At 55.7% G+C, this 16,269-nt stretch overlaps 2 protein-coding genes across 3 annotated transcripts in view; both read right to left on the bottom strand.

The window, feature by feature from the left end:
• LOC114063227 (protein DGCR6) overlaps positions 1 to 12,409 on the bottom strand; it is a 20,685-nt gene extending 8,276 nt beyond the window's left edge. Inside the window, exon 1 of the mRNA XM_027895371.1 lies at positions 12,396 to 12,409. Coding sequence (XP_027751172.1) covers positions 12,396 to 12,401 — 6 coding nt within the window. The 5' untranslated portion in view covers positions 12,402 to 12,409. The remainder of the gene's footprint in view (positions 1 to 12,395) is intronic.
• Positions 9,630 to 16,269, bottom strand: part of SCARF2 (scavenger receptor class F member 2) — a 19,660-nt gene continuing 13,020 nt past the window's right edge. For both annotated transcript variants that reach the window (XM_027895368.1, XM_027895369.1), the window contains 3 exons: positions 15,685 to 15,806; positions 11,974 to 12,126; positions 9,630 to 11,647 (listed from right to left, as the gene is read on the bottom strand). In XM_027895368.1, the coding sequence (XP_027751169.1) occupies positions 10,443 to 11,647; positions 11,974 to 12,126; positions 15,685 to 15,806 (1,480 nt within the window). In that variant the 3' untranslated portion in view covers positions 9,630 to 10,442. The remainder of the gene's footprint in view (positions 11,648 to 11,973; positions 12,127 to 15,684; positions 15,807 to 16,269) is intronic.

Here is a 16,269-nt window from a genome sequence, read left to right as displayed (position 1 = left end):
ATCGCCCCGCCCCCTCAGCCCCAGCCCGGCTGCTCCCGGTCGCTATTCCTGGCGCTCCCGGTCGCTATTCCTGGCGCTCCCGGTCGCCGTTCGCGGCGCGTCCTCGGTCCCCACCTGTCTCGGCGGCACGGCGGACCACTACCCGTCCCCCCCGCCTGCCCTGCGACCCGGACTGGCCACCGGTCGGAGGTTTCCAGGCGGTTCCTCTATAGACCATCCCATGTGATGCACGGGCGGGGATCCCGAAGTGTCCCGCTGCTCCGGCTTGGAAGTAGCTGCAGGTGTTTTAAATTACTTTGTCAGGAGAGTTTCGGATGGAATTCGCTTTGAAATGGGTGGCACAGGGTGACTTCACTGCAGCCAAAAATGAGGTGACCGCCGGCATCACCGGCACCGGTGGGATTTCACTGTCAGAGGCCATTCTAGCCCGTGAGCTGGGTAACATTCCCTACGGAGACATCGCCAGGGCTATGCTGGCCGATGTTTTCGGGTGCCCTGGGAAGGTCGAGGCTGTGTGGCTGCCCAGATCCCTTCCAATCCCTGAAAACCGTGGAGTCGTGGAACAGTGATGGGTTCTCCCCGAGGGTGCTGGGGTGTGGGTGATGAGGGCTGTGCATTCATGGCAGCAGTCACAGGAAAAGGTTCCTGGCTTGAATCAGCAAAATGAAAGACCTGCTGAAATGGATTAAAAATGCCTTAAAAATATTGGATTTAATAGGACTTCAAAGCCTACAGAAGCCGTGCTGCCTCTTGAGGGAACTGGAAATGGCTGTGTGAGAGTTCATGAAGCATCCCTAGCCAAATGGAAAAACATCCCTGAGTAGAAATTGCCTTCTTTCTGCCCCCCTGCTTCCCCCCTTCATTGCCTCAAATTTCCATTCAAGGATCCCCAAATCCCAAGTGCTGGAGAGGCTTTGGGTGGGCTGACTGCAGATCCCTCTGCCTCTAGGCTGCTTAGACCTTGTGCAGTTAACCCTGCTGTGTCCATCTGTCCTGCCCATTGCCCACCCTGCCTGCTCTTCCTCCAGCCTGGGGGCAACATCCCCATGGAATGACTTCCTCATATGTTGAACAGGCAAATTACTTCAACCCCACACTCAGGAACCACCACGAGGTCGTGCTATGCTGAGGCAGCCAGAGGACGAGTGCTGCAGCCTGCTGAGCTGCCAGGGAAGGGAAAAAAGGGTCCTTTAATGCAGAGCTATGAGCTGTGCTGGCCAGCTTTGGCTGGGGCAATGTCCTGGATCAGTATGAAAACATCCCCAGCAGTTTGCCCTCCTCCACCATAACGATTTGATGGCAGCTTTTGCTAAATATGCCTCTCTTTTTGTCATCTGCTGTCACAGAGTTTTGCTGCCCCAGGGAATTCCCCCAGCAGCACAGCCCAAAATCTCTTTGTCAGGCTGGGATGCTCAGGTATGGTGACCAAACTTCACCTGGAACAGGAGCAGACCAGCTGCCTCCCCTCACACAGTTGGCCACACTGGTGAGGACCTAAATGCCACCTTCCTTGTCCTCTCCAAGTGTCACATCCCCAAAGGCACAACACAGAGCAGCCCCTGCCTTGATGTCACTGCCCTCACGGACTCGCCAGGCTTTGCTCCCTTCCCAAGGCTCTTTCAAGGGGGGTTCAAGCCTGGGGATGTCTGCCTGTGGGGAGGGTTGTGTCGACCCCAGTCCCTGAGCAGCAGCAGGCTGGAGGGAAGAGGCCATGGAGGCTCCAGTGGTGCATGGCCAGGATGGTGGACAGGGGCCATGGAGGTCACGTCTGCGAGTAGAAAGGGGGGCAGCCGAGGGGCTCAGCCCAGGGAAGAGGGGGGCACATTCTCAGGGACGCTCTCCAGCCATGCCAGCAAAGGAGTGAGCACAATATGGTGTCTGTGCACCCCTGTGAAGGCAGAGGGAGGGGGGCGCTGGGCCCTCTACTCTGCCGCGGACATTCCTCTCCCTTCCTTTGTGCTGCAGGAAATCTGCGCTTCCTCCCTTCCCAGAGCTGCTCCCGCCTCAATCGCTAACAGATGTGGGTCCCATGCACTCCTCATTAGCCTGGCAGCTCCGGGTGCTGCCTCTGCATCCTGCGGGGTTGGGGATTCAAAAGCTGGGATTTGGGGGGGTCCTGGGGAAGGGAACTGAGCTGGCATGTGCTCCATGAAGCACCCGGCCCTGATTTGCACAGGGATCATTGCTGGGCCAGGATGCTTGTGGGGATGTAGGACAGAGTAAGAGGGGCTGGGGAAGAGCCCAGTGGGACCTGCACATGCTCCCACCACATCATCCTGCTCCAGCTGCCTCTGGCCAATGTGCACTGAGTGATGTGCCCTGCCAGGCAGGATGAGGCCACATGCTCATGGCCATAGGAGCTCTGCAGCGGGAGAGCAGGATGCTCCTTCCCTTGGCACAGAGGAATCTTTGACTGATCCTGTCCTGCTGCTGCTTCCTGAGCCCTCAACCAGCCACGGGGCTTTCCTCACACTTCCAGTGCAGAGGAGAGTGGACGGAATGAGAACACTTCATGGGATGTAGCCTGTGACCTAGTGTGGGATGGGTGGGGTCATCCAGAGGGCCAAAGGATTCTGTATCCCACTGGAGCCACTTGCCTTGGCTCTAAGCAAAAGGTGGGGTTTAGGCTTCTTGCACTCACCTACACGGAAAATATCTCCCAGGATGGAGAGATTTGCAAAGGTGTCCACTGCCTGTTTAGGGAAGGGATGCCTCAATGTCCCTTTCCTGCAGCAGGCACATTTGCACACTCAGAAATGCTGGAAAACAGCATTTTTAGGGCTTTGCTGGATCCTGAGTTGAGCAAAGATGGCAGCAGGAGTGGGGTGTGCACAGAGCACAGTGCACTGGGGCACAGTGCCATGGGGAATAATCCTCCAGAGAAGCCCAATCGCACACCTGTTCCTGGGAGATGACTGTCCAAGCTTGGAGTCCCTGTGGGAGGACTGCCCTGTGGGAGGCTCTGAATCACTGCTGCAGAGCTGGGAGCACCTCCACAGCCTTTGGTGAGAGCGGTGTCATCAAGCAACCAGCTGTCACTGAAAGAGGCCACTGCACTGCCGAGATTGCACCAAACATGGCTTTACTGCCTTTACTGTGGAGCCAGGGACAAGTCAGTATGATCTGATGCCTGGGCTGGGAGCTGACGAGCATGCCACCAGTAGCTCTGCTCTCTATGGCATGTGCCAGAGCTGGTGACTCGACAGCAGCTCAGCCTGAGCCATGGTGCCCTCAACCCAAGCCCAAGCCAGTCAGTCCCTTGCTGAGGGATGGAGCCAGGGAGCAGCCAGGGCTAGGTCTGGGGGGCTCCTCTCCTCAAAGGCTGGCTCTGTCTCTCCTCAGCTGGCTTGGCTTGGATGGTTTCCCCAAGTCTCCTCCAGCTACTCTTTGGATCCTCCAAGACCTGTACCAGCCCCCTGCACCCCTGGGGAAGTGACTACAGCAGCAGCCTCCTGACTCCTCTCTGCAGTGGGTGTGTAGTCACCCACCACAGAGGCTTTGCTACCCATCCCCAGCTTCCCGTCTCCTTTTTCAAGCCACTATAAGCTTGTATGGGCCCTCAGCCATGTCCCCCAGGTGAGGGGAGCACATGGCTGGGACCACCAGAGCCTCAGCCTTGGGCTCATCGGATTTATTTCAATTTAAACACTGTGGAGTAAAAGCACTTCCCCTGCTCTGGCCTCTGGAGCTGAATATTTGAATGAGAATTTCACCCCTAAGCTGCAGCTAAAATAAGATCTGGATTGAGGTGGTTGCTGTCTCTTCAGTGGTGCTGGGTAAAGCCTCCGAGCTCCCTTCCTGGCTTGGCTGGGGGTGTAGCCGGGAGAGCAAGGGCTACTGGGCTGGAAGAGCTCTCTTGACCTGCCATGAGAAGCATGCGTTGTTACGTGTTGGAGAACATGGCCAGGCTTTGGTTGTCTGGGCTGAACTCCCTGGGGACTCAGAGGAGATGCTGCATGCACGCATCCTGACTGCATATCCTTCCTTGGGATGGGACATGGATGCTCAGCCAGGGCAAATTCATTGTTGGTTATGGCTCAGCATCCCACAAACTTCTCGTGTCTTCACTACCTGCAGAGAGAGGGGTGTTAGGTCTGTTTGAGGTGGGGTGATGGGTCTTTACCACCTCGTGGACAACAGCCCTGCCTGGAGAATCTGAGCAAGGGGTAGGAGCTGCTTCCCCTGGACCTGTTGGAGAGGCTCCCAACTGGCTGGTATGGGTGCTCCCAGGTCAGTGCATGGGGCTTCATAACCAAGAATGAGCTGTGATGAGACAGAAGTGTGTGGGCTTGGCTGGGAGTTGTGTGCAGGGGCCATGGGCTGTGAGGGGGAGAGAGTGCAGAGGATGTAGGGGATGCCAGGGACACAGCAGGCTGCAAGGGATGTAAAGGATGTAGTGGGATATAAGGGATTCAGAGGGCCGCAAAGGATGCGAGGGATGTAAAGGATACAGTGGCCTGCAAGGGCTGCAAAGGCTGCAGTAGGCTATAAAGAATACAAGGTATGCAAGGAGGCTGCAAGGGATGCAGGGAGTGCAACAGGATGTAAGGGGTGCTACGGCATGTAAAGGATCCAAGGGATGCAAGAGCTGCAGTGAGCTGCAAGGGATGAGAAGGCTGTGATGGGATGCAGGGATGCAGCAGCCTGCAGCCAATCCATTCCATCCTTTGGCTGGGGCTGCCCAGTTGCCACCCATGCCCCTCTGTGTCAGCAGCCGGACTTTTGCCAGGGGCAGTGACCCCAACTCGTGGGTCCTGAGGACCACTTGAGCAGTGCAGCTGCAGGCTGCACTGCCTTGCCCTGAGGGGGACCAAACTCCAACGAGGCAGCTGTGACTCCTCTCCTGCAGACAAGGCACCAATTTAGCCCCCTACCCCGACCCCGCCCTGGCATCCTGCACAGCTCTGCGGGGGGAGCACGGCCAGCAGCCAGGGCCGATCATGTGGCTCTTAATGAAATCCAGGCCCGGGCAGAGTGATGACATTGCACAGTGATTTGTGCTCCACACAGACTAAACAAGGGCGGATGCGGTGTGGCTGGGAGCACAGGCCTGGGGATGAATCAGGTACCGGCAGTGCCAGAGCCTCTCCTTATCTTCTGCCTGATTATTCTTCCTCTCCTGATCGAAGTGCTTGGATAGAGTGCCCTCGTGCTTTCCCTGCAAAAATAGGGATTTTTCTTAAATGATACTTTCAGAAGCTGAAATAAAGGCTCAGGCTCTTGGATCTGCATAGTGACATCTCCCTGTGTCCCTTTGCTCTGTGCAGCTCACTGCGACCGGGGATTATTTAGTGCTCTGGATCACATGGAAATGCTTCCACTACTCCACGGGGTGAGGAAGAGTCTTAAAATGGAGCCAAGGTGGGGTTGCTGGGTGGGCAGCCCAGGGAGGTGCTGCCTGCGTCCCCGATGCCTGCTGAGTGGGGAGCTCCAGCTGCAGCCCCCTTCTCCCATCCAGTGCTCAGGGCACTGCACTGTGCCCTGCAAAAGGCACATCGTGTGCACCCCTGAAGTTTGAAGCCCATATGATGCACGGCAGCAGAGGGCAGAGAAGCATGACTGTGGCTTTGCCTAGCCATGAGTGCCCATCAGTGAGGACAAAATGACTTTAGAATGGTGCCAGGTCCTGCTTGCAGAGCCTGGAGCTGCTGCTAGGAGGTAACATCCCTGCCAGGCACTCTGCTGCCCTGTTTCCCAGCAAGTCCTTGCTGGAGCCCCCTGAACTGCAAATCCTCAGGGAAGTGCCCAGCACAGCACTTGTTGGATTCAACATCAAAAGACCAGGTCTGTGGGCATGGTGGTGGGAGGTGCCTGGGTGCCACTGCCACATGGCCAGCTGGGATGGAGCTGGCACCTGGATGCTGCAGGCTGGGGGCAGGCTGAGCCTGACCTCTCCATCCTCACCTTCAGCTCCTACAACCTAGATAAATAGGTAAGTGCATAAGTGTTTGCATGTGTGTGTATGCACATATGTATTTAAAATAAGTAGAAATTAATATAAATATATAAGCATATATATAAAAATAAAGAAGGGTATATATCTATACTTATATTCTTATATATGTGTAAGTGTATGTACTATGTACTCCAGGAGTATGTAGGAGAATGTATGAAATATAGGAGTATATAGGAGAATATATGAAAATAAATATAGAAATATAAAAAAAAATTACTCCTAGAGTGTATAGGAGGGCATACATATATATTATATACATATCTCCACACAAAAATATGCATGTAATATACATACATATTTTTGTGTGGGGGTGTATATATACACATATATAAATAAACATAAATAAATAATATTCTCCTGGAGTGTATATATATCTCAATGTCCTATGTCTTGTGGCATCTTGGGCACAGGGAAAGGCAGCAGTGACAAAACCACCCCCTGCCTTATTTCATGAGGGAGAAGGCTGCAAACACCCACCCAAAGGCTCCATCATCCCAAGGGAAAGCTGTGGGTGCTGGATCAAGGTGTCCATGCCAAGCTAGGGCTTGGTGATCCACACAGCCTGGCAGCAGGGAGCCCTGTGCCAGCTGGATGGTGGCTGCACAAGTACATCACCCATGTGGCCTGGGGACATCCCAGTGCCCCCAGACTGGCCGTCCCTGGAGTGTCCTAGGGAAGGCAGTCAGGGACCCCTGCATTCGTTTTGGGGGCAAAGAAGGAAACGGCCATTTCTCCATGTGTGATGTAGCCACGTGGAGCCACTACAGGGATTGTCAGCTGAATAGATATTTATATCTCTATAACCTTTCTGGAGTTCCCCAAGCCCCTCATAATCCCCCCACCCAGCACAAAATCCCCCTAATGCTGCTGTACCTCTTCCCAGTGAACTCTGAGGGATAAATTTCCTATGTAGTTTTGGGAGCCCTGAGTTGTCTCCTGCATGTTTTGTTCCCATTGGAGTTTCCCTTCTGAGTTTATTTTTGGTAGGGCCTGAAATAGGAAATGAATTGTTGGCAGCAGGCTGGCTTTTATCGCTGCTCGCCAGCCAAGCCAAAACAAACGTGCTGTTGTCCAACCCAAAGGCTCCTTCTTCGCTTTGGGAAATTGGCAGGAAATGGGAAGATCAGTGTTGCAGTGTTGGTGGAGGAGGGGACAGGCCACAAGTGTGGCCCACACTTGCACTCCTCTGATTCCATGGATGAGGTGCTGGTGGAGCACAGGGCTGGTGGCTCCATCAGAGCATCTCCCGCCAGTCTCACCCACTGCTTCTCCTCAGCCATGGCCACCATACTGTCACCAAATGCCCTACCTGTCTATCAGGGAAGGTGGATCTTGCTCCATCTCAAGGGAGCAGAACACTTGGATTTCTCCACATTATGACTGGGTTCATCTGTTTTTCCCTGAAGTCAAAGTTTTCTGCATGTTCAAGAGAGAGGTGGAAAGCAGGTCAGAGCAGCAAATGTGTTCAGCATGTATGATCTTCCAGGTAAGCTCTCAGCTGCAGGGAAATGGATGATTTTCAGCCTCTTCTGACTTGTGGACCCCTCACCAGTGTCTGCCATGGGGAGCTGTTAGTCAGAGATATCCAACGTGAGGCAGTGGGAGGGAAGTCTGCAGGATGTTTGGAAAAGAGATTCACAGTCACATCATGAGGAGACATCAGTCCTTCATGATGCTGAGGTGTGGTGACGTCTCATTCATGTCCTTTGTGGTCAAATTGCTTGAAGAAGATTTTAACCTATCTGAACTGGAAAGACCCTGTTAAAAAGACTCTGGAGGCAACAGAGGACCTCAGGCTGAATATCAGCTTGTTGTTTTTCCTCAGAGCAAGGCAAAGCCCACAGTGGTGGCTGCTGGGAAGGGCACAGGCAGACACCTGAGGCAGGGGTCCAGTTGTGGGTCTCCTAGTCCAAGAGCGACGTGAAGAAAATGGAGAGGTCAGGACAAGGGCTATCAACATGGTCATGGAGCTGGCATGCACTGTGCTAGAAGTGGAGTGGGCTGGGTTGGGCTGGGGGAAAGGTTCAAGAACAGCCAGTGACTAAGATCATAGAATCAGAGAATCACAGAATATCCTGAGTTGGAAGGGACCCACAGAGACCATCCAACTCCTGGACCTGCCCAGGACACCCCAACAATTCCACCATCTCCCTGATAGAATTGTCCAAATGCTCCTTGAGCTCTGGCAGCCTTGGGGCTGTGACCACTGGCCCACTGCCCTGGGGAGCCTGTTCAGTGCCCAACCACTCTCTGGGGGAAGAACCTTTTCCTAATATCCGGCCTAAACCTCCCTTGAGAGAGCTTCATGATGAAGTTGAACCCTTCTTGATGGTGCCAGGTGATGTGATGGGGTAAAATACCTACCAACTGAAGGTTCATGTTGGACCCTTGAAGAAAATTCCTCCCTGGGAGAATGGCCCTGGGACAATCAAAGGGACTGGGGCATCTCCATCCCTGGAGATTCCCAAGACTCAGTGAGACATTGCCACAGCTGTCCTGATGTGATAGTTGGGCTGGAGCCTCTGGTGACCTGCCAGGACATACATCAGTGTCTGTGATGTGGGATTTTTGAATTTATCCATAGGCTGCTCACTTGCAGGCCCTCCTCTGGCTGGCTGGGGCTGTGATGGGAGCTCATGGATGGGCTCATGCTTGGGTGATGCTCTGCTGTCCCAGGATAGCCTGGGGATTGGGGCGAGCTTTCCTGATTTCCTGAGGTTTTTTTCAGTTTTGTATTATAAGATGATGCTTCTCCAGCCAGTGTCAGACACTGAACTGGCTCCAGCTCCACAGTGCTGAGCGATGCCCAGCAGTGTGCTGGACTCCCATCCCCTCGTGACTGCCATGCTGGGCTGGTTGCAGTCCTGGTTCCAGGTGGTCTCATCCCATCCTGGTGTACACCAGCTGCATCCATCACCTCTGAGATTGCTGTGGTTGACCTTTTGGTCTGGCAGTCTTCTGGGCCACCATCCCCCACTGTGGGCAGAGCTCAGGATAACTCAGTAGTGGGCACCAATGCTCCTGGCTCCCATGGAAGCAGGCAACCCCAGTTCTCATGGCAGGAAACATCCTTCTGCTCAGGAATCTTGGGCAGGTGCCAGGTGGGAGAAGCCCCTGCTTCTCAGCTGCCTCTAGGCTTCTCTCAGCCTTACCCACGGCAGCATCGTGTCTGGGGCTGTGTGGAGACCTCAAATGCTGCCAGGGTTGGCAGCCTCTGGGCAGGAGGTTAGAAAGCTGGGGTCAGAGCCTTGCACCCACTGCCACCCTTAGTGTCCTCCCACATTTGTGTCCCAACACCCTGAGCACCCAGCCAGGGCTGGGCTCTCTTTGCCCAGTGGCCAGAGCTCTCTTGAACCTCAGGTTCTTGACCCAGGCCACACTGGGACGTGTCAGCCACCAGGAGGATGATGGATGCTGGGGGGTGAGGGGCTATTTGTCTTTTCCCCCACGGCTGGTCTCCTGAAGCCAGGTGAGCACACAGCAGCAGCTCCAGCAGGGACCTCCCTTCCCTCCTCTCTGCTGCTTGTTACCACCTGCTTGCACCTGCTGCAGCGTCATCCATCTCCCCACTGCATCCCACTCAGGACCAGGATAGCACCCAAGCAAGACTAGGCAATTCCCAGCACGTTGACAGCCCGTGAGGAGCCTGGGGCAGGGAGAGATGGCACCCAGCTATGGAAGAAATACATTTTTATTAGGAAAGCGCTCTGCAGAGGTGCCAGGCTCTCTCGTACCAAACTAATCCCTCCAACTCTGCTGGATGGGATGCAGGAGCCCGAAGGGTGTCCAGCTCCGTCCATAAGTAGCGCTTCCTCCTGGACAGGAGCAGCCCCAGGGCAGAGGGGAGGGTGGCATCAGTCGAAACCAGCTCGACCCCATGCAGGCACAGCGCAGCTGCGGCAGGACCGGCGATGGAGAGCTGTGCCTGGGGCCCAGGGCACTGGGGCAGGGGGGCTGCTGCCAAGGATGGTTGTGGGCTATCCCTGGCACTGCCCTGGGCACTGAGCAGCAGCTCAGTGAGAGGAGCTCTCCGGTGCTCCGCAAGCCCAACAGACCAGAGTGGGATGCAGGAAGCGAGCGGCTCCATTACTGCAGAATATACCGTGGGCACATGGAGTACAACAAGCGCTGCTTATGCGATCAATAATACTGCTACAAAAAAGGGGGGGGGATATGCCACGCACGGACCCCCCTGGGGTGGCGGCCGGGCCGGCTCCCTGTGGTCCTGCCCTGCGTGGGGAGGGAGGGCGAGCTGCCAGACCCAGGCAGGGAGCAGGAGCAGGGTGTGGATGGAGGGACCAGGTCCTAGAGCGGGGGTGACTAAAGGAAAAAGGAGGATGAGAGTGGTGGAGGGGCATAAATGGAGGCTCAAGACTCTTCCAGCGCCCCCTGCCCAGTCCAGGCTCCCCCATCCACTGGTTGTGCTGGCAATGTCCTCCTTCCCAGTGTGTGGCCAGGCAGTGTGGGGCCGGTGCCTGGCTCCTGGTCACTGTACTGCTTGGGCGGGCACAGCAGCTGCCCTGGGTGGCTCCAGGTTGGCTTCTCGGCTCTTCTTCCTAGGAGGCTTCTTAATGGGGGTTTTCTTGGCTGCCTGCTCGCTGGGGAGAACCTGATCCTGGCCGCTGCCAGCACTTGGCTTCTCCACCCACTTGGGCTCCCCAGCTGCCAGCTCGGGTGCCCCAGGGATCAGTTTTTGCAGGTGGGGAGAGGTGGGCAGCAAGGGTTTGCTGGTCTTCTGGCCGCTGGTGGCCGCTGAGCGCTTGGCTTTCTGTGGAGGGGTGGGCTTCTCCCGCTGGGTGCCCACCCCATTCGCCCGGGTGCCTCCATCCCCCTTGTTGAGGCTCTGAGTCTTTTCCTTCAGCTGGGCAGCCAGCTCGGAGGCCAGCTGGGGATGCAGTGGCTCAGAGCGGGGTTTGCTGGTGCCGGGGCTGCGAGGAGCATCCTTGGCATCCCCGACCCGCCGCTCCGGCTGGAGGGCGCCCATCTTTCGGAAGGCGTTCTGCACTGCCCCATTGATGCTCTCCATCGGCTCTGAGCTGGCTTTGCTCCTCTGTTTGGGCTTGGAGGGTGACTGGGGCTCCCCGGTAAGGCTGGCTTTGCCCTCGGGGACACCAGGCTCTTTTGGTTGCTTCTGCGCTTTCTCCTTGCCCCGCATGCCTCCCTTCTCCTCCACTCTGCCCTGCATGCTGGCTGATGTCTCGCTCGGGCTCCTCTTCCTCTTGGCCAAGCCCTGGCCTTGCTCAGGGCTGCTGGAATGGACAGCTGCTCGGTCTGGGGATTGTCTGGGTGCTGGCAGCGAGTTGGACTGGCCAGAGTTGTACCTGCTGTGGATCCAGGAGACTTTGGGCTTAGTGCTTGGGTCTGGGGGACGGGGCTTGGTCCTTTCCGGGGATGGTGGCTTCCCGGGGCTGCAGTGCTCCCCAGTGGCATCCTCCTCCTCCCTGGACTGCTTGGAGAGGCGGGCGACCCGGGCGTAGAGCGCGGCACCGGCTGAGCCAGAGCCGCAGGAGGAGCGCTCGCTGTCCGAGGACTTGAGCAGGGGGGTCTCACTGCTGTCGGCTGGGAAGGCTCTGACAGAGCCCGTCTCCTTCAGGAATGTGTATTCGCCCGCTTCCTCCCCGCCAGTGGGGGCCACGAGCTTGTCTGTGGGGCTGGCGGGTGTCCCTCTGTCCCTGCTGTCACCCACGCTCTCTGTGGGAAGAGAGCACAGGGATGTCAGGTGGGATGTGCCTGATGAGGGGAAAGATCGAGGTGCTCCTGCAGGACAGCGGGCTCCCCTTGGACTCCCCATGTTCCCACCTCCCAGTCAGGGACCTCCTGGCTCTTAACCCTGGAACAGCAAACGCTGGAGGAGGGAGCTTTGAAACTGCATGGGAGGCAAGACTAACACCTTCATCCCTTCCTGGGGCACGAGGAACCAGGTGACACGGTCCCCACTGTGCATGAGTGACACTTCTTCTTCAAGCAGGCCCCTGGTAATGTCCCCAAAGTCTCCTGGGGATGCACCCCCTGCTCACCTTCATGGGGGACGCAGTACACCGGCCCCTCGTCCGTGGTGTCGAAGGAGGAGAAGGAGCCGCGGGATGACCAGGATGGGGAAGGCTGCTCCACCACAGAGGGTGGCTCGATGAAACTGCAGTTTAGGGTGTTTTCCAGGTCATGGTGGGCCACTGCAAGGGTAAGGAACTGCTGTCAGTGCCTGTTCTGTCAACTACCCCCCTGCCAGCCAGGAGGGTGGGATGCTGCACAGCTCCCCTTGACCACCTTCCTAGTGGTGTTGGGGACAGGGACAGCATCCAAAGCACAGGGACAGCTCTCACTACACCTCCCCACCAGGTCCTCCAGCCAAGTGCCCACAGAAGCCATCAACCAGCAGTGGTGGTGACCAGCATCCCCCATGCTTGATCCATGGGCAGCAGAGCCCACTCAAGCCTCACACCTCCATCTATCCCCCTCTCCATGGAAGGTCTCCCCTGTCCAGACTGAAGATGCACATGACAGAGGGATGAGCCACCCAAAACCCTCGATCCCACAGGACACAGTGAGTGGTCTGGTGGTCACCCATGAACTGTGTAACCTGGCAAACCACCCCACAGAGTCCTGGCTGGCACTGCGGCTATTCCCTTATCAGGGGAAGAAATTAGCTGCCAGCTTTTATTCCTCTAATTCCCACATCAGCATCACTGACTGCATTTTCCTTTTCCATCTGCTTCTGCCCAAAGATGCAGAAGGATGATAAAAGGATGCCTGTAGCAGGGGATGCACATCACTCTTTTTTTCTCAACTCTGCCACTTTTTGATCCCTTTGCCAGCTTCTCCCACTCTGAAGCTGAGTAGGAGCAACCCACACTGCTGAGGGGCCACCTGCAGAGAAGCCAAGTGGAATAGACAAACCACCAGAAAAAGAACTCGTTTTTTAAAAAATGAAATAAGGAAGCCGAGCAGTTAAAGTTGTCTGGGCTGGAGGGATGGTTTTTTTTCAGTTTTACAATTTCTAAGGCTTTTTGCTGGATAAGTTAATGTTCCAACACACCCCATAGGGCTTCCCCAGATGCTCACAGCTTCAGCATTGCCCTTGGGTACCCACAGGACCGTGGCAGCAACCAGCTGGCAGGAAGGACCCTCCCAGAAAGCCAGGCAGCATCAGATGCACTTGTCCCAGTCCCCATAACGCTGGCTTTTGTCCCCTGGGGCACTGGAACAGGCTCCCCAGGGCAGTGGTCACAGCCCTGAGGCTGCCAGAACTAAAGAAGCATTTGGACGATGCTCTCATCACATGGTGGGATTTTTGGAGTTGTCCTGTGCAGGGCCAGGAGCTGGACCCAATAACATTCCATGCTATGGGATGAAAACCCTGTGCAAAGACAGGATCCCAGCTGTACATGGATATTTCCAGGTATTTGTAAGCTCTGCCTGCACATCCCATCTGCATCCCAATCCCAACTGTACCCCAGTCATGCTGCAATTTCCTGCTCAGACTGTTTGATTCTTGCACCACATCCCTGTTTTACAATAAAATTCAGTGTTATTGGGATGCCCTCTGGAATGCTTATCCATTATTAGGGAATCTGGCCTCAGACGTGCAGGGCTGTTAAAATGATGGCAGTGCTGCACGTTTGTCCCTGCATAGTTTGGCTTCTTGGATTAAGGTAAAAAAAATCCAAGCAGAGATACTTAAAGAGCAAACAACCCAGAGAGGGGGAAGCAGCAGTTCCAAAATGGCTTTCCTTAAAATAAAAACCAAAAAGAGAAAATTAAAAGCAGCCAGCTGGAAGCAGATGAAGGGAGATGCTTCCTGAGAGGAGGTGTGACAAGTGACTGGGACTTACAGCCACGAGGCATCTCTGGGACTCCAGTGAGACCCAGGATACAGCCAAAGGATGAAATGAGGATGTGCAGCTCTCCTAGAGATTTTGGGAGGTTCGGGGACTCCTGCATGGTCCCCAGGGATTTACCTCCCCTGGGCAAAATATCATGGGCTGGTGGGGCTGGGAGAAGTGTGGACACTTCCTGCATATTCTCTCCTGCCACTGCTCCCTGAAATCTCCTGGAGCCAAAGCATCAGGGTGCCAACCCCAACCTTGCTTGCACAGTGGCCAACTGATTTCCAGACCAGGATGGAGCAGCAAGGAGCTGCAGAAGGACCATGAGAGGTCGATCCCAGTCAGCCCAAGCTCCTCATGATCAGCATCACCCTCAGGGCTAGTTGATCTTTGCTGTTTGGTGGCTTCTAGGTGGGGCCACACGCTGATGTGGCAGCGTAGTTACCAGGATCAGAAATGCAGCTGCCACAGGCAACTCAGCAGGTCCTCATCACCCAGGGAATCCTCAGATCCAGCAGGGACTGGAGGCATTACCAGACCACGCACCAATGGGACTGGGAGCTGCTGGAACCCACGAGGGCTCTGCTGTGCTGGATAACACAAGGCAAGCTTTGACCAAAGCCTTTCCCTCCAGTGAAATAGCAACCTTCAACCCCGTAACAGACTCCAGGAACAGCCCCAGCCCTGCTGGGACCTGAGACCATCCTGAGCATCCTTAGCTTTTCCCGAGGCTGCTGCTGCCCTGTGTATGCAGACTGGCTGGACAGGTGCCATGGACTGCCCATGGACTGGTATGGGGAAAGCACAGGCAGCCCCTCGTGAGTCCCCCTTGCCCTCACCACACACAGGCACCCTCTGTCCTCCCCAAGCTCTTCCCGGCCCCTTCCACAAACAGGGCCTCTATGATCCTCTGTTATCCTTGCAGCAGGAATGTTTCTTGGGCCCCAGCACACCCTGCTCCAGTCAGGGCTTTGCTGTGCCCCATGTGGTGAGGGCTCATCCCCCCAGCTTTGATGCTGAAGCTCCAGCATGATGTGCAGGGATTGGGGTCACCTCTGTGTCCCATCTGGGATAGGGAATTTGGCCTCACGCTGAGCCACTGTGCACTAGTATGTGACTGCTCGGGGCATTCCACCAGCATGGCATGCCCAGGAGGGTTCTGGGCTCAGGGAGGGAGTTTGGGGCTGAACCCTATCCAGCACAAGGTGGGGAGTGCTGTCTTCACCCCAAGTTTATTCAATGGGTTGCAGCATATCCCCATCTCCTCATGCTGCAGAGGTGCAAGGAGGGTTCAAAGCATGCAGGGGACAGCATCTCCCAGCTGCCTGGATGCAGGGAGTCCCCAGCAGCCCTGACAGCACCAGGTCAGGGGCTTTGCCAGGTGCAAGCAGTCCCCTACAAGCCCACTCTGTGCACAGTGTGGGGAGCTCAACCCAAGTCTCTGCCCACAATTCAGCTGCACACAACAGCAAGGTGGGCGTCCTCCTTGGGTGCTCTGGCTCCAGACAAAGCTGGGGCAGGGTTAGCTCAGGACCAAAGGTGTAAAGGAGGCATTTTGCTAAGTGACAGGGACCATTCCTCTCCACAGAAACCTCAGGAGAGTAAACCCAAAATCCAAAACTTCTAAGCAGAGCTCCAGCACTAGGTACCATCCTTGACTCACAAGGCAAAATTATGTGCTTGGAGATCCAGAGGCTGTAGTCAGAAAGGGTTGAGCCCTGTGAGCCAGGCAGCTTGCACCAACCATGGTAACACTTCTGAGGACACACATGTCCCTGTCACTGCTCTGCTGTGCTCACCACCCTGGTTTGGGGCTCAAAAGGAGCCACGCACACTGCCCTGACTGGAATAAAACCCCTGGGGCCTGCCTGGCTCTCTGCTCCCTCCCCAGCTCCAGCACCTTACCCACGACCTTGGGCAGCTTCTGGCGGCGCAGAGGGATGCGGGGCAGCTTCATCCCAATCCGGCTGAAGCGTCCACACAAGCATCTCGGCGGCTTCTTGGCTGCTGCTGGGTCCTGGCTGGAGCTGCAAGAGAAGGTAATGGCACTGTCAGAGAGGCACCATTCCCCTCCCTGCGGACAGACTTCACGGGTGACAGAGAGAGGCAGGAGCTCAGGGATGCTGCAAACACAAAAAGGGTTTTGGAACGATAATAGGGTGGATCAAAGCAGGGGCATGCCCAGGGCACAGGGAGTTGGGGACCCACTCAGGCTGCTGCCATCCCTGGGCACCAGTATGCACTGCACCAGGAAGCAGAATAGTGCCAGGGGATGTTGGCAAGATCAGAACCAGCCATGGCCATTGGCAGTACAGCCCCAAAACATCCATAACACATGGTCAAGACTCTGAATCTTTTAAAAAAATAAAAATCCAAAGCCAAACACGTGGCTTCTCTTTATTTGCTCTCTGGTTTGGAAGCCTCCTGGGACTGAGTTTTCAAGCAATTTTCTGCAGCCGTAGGAGTGAGTAGCTTTGCATGTGGATGGAA

Source organism: Empidonax traillii, unplaced genomic scaffold (genome assembly GCF_003031625.1).
Source record: "Empidonax traillii isolate 1590-97213 ecotype Southwest subspecies unplaced genomic scaffold, ASM303162v1 scaffold459:size589781, whole genome shotgun sequence".
NCBI classification, from domain to species: domain Eukaryota; kingdom Metazoa; phylum Chordata; class Aves; order Passeriformes; family Tyrannidae; genus Empidonax; species Empidonax traillii.
Note: the sequence above shows the minus strand (reverse complement) of the source record. Positions and strands in the feature narration are given on the sequence as shown.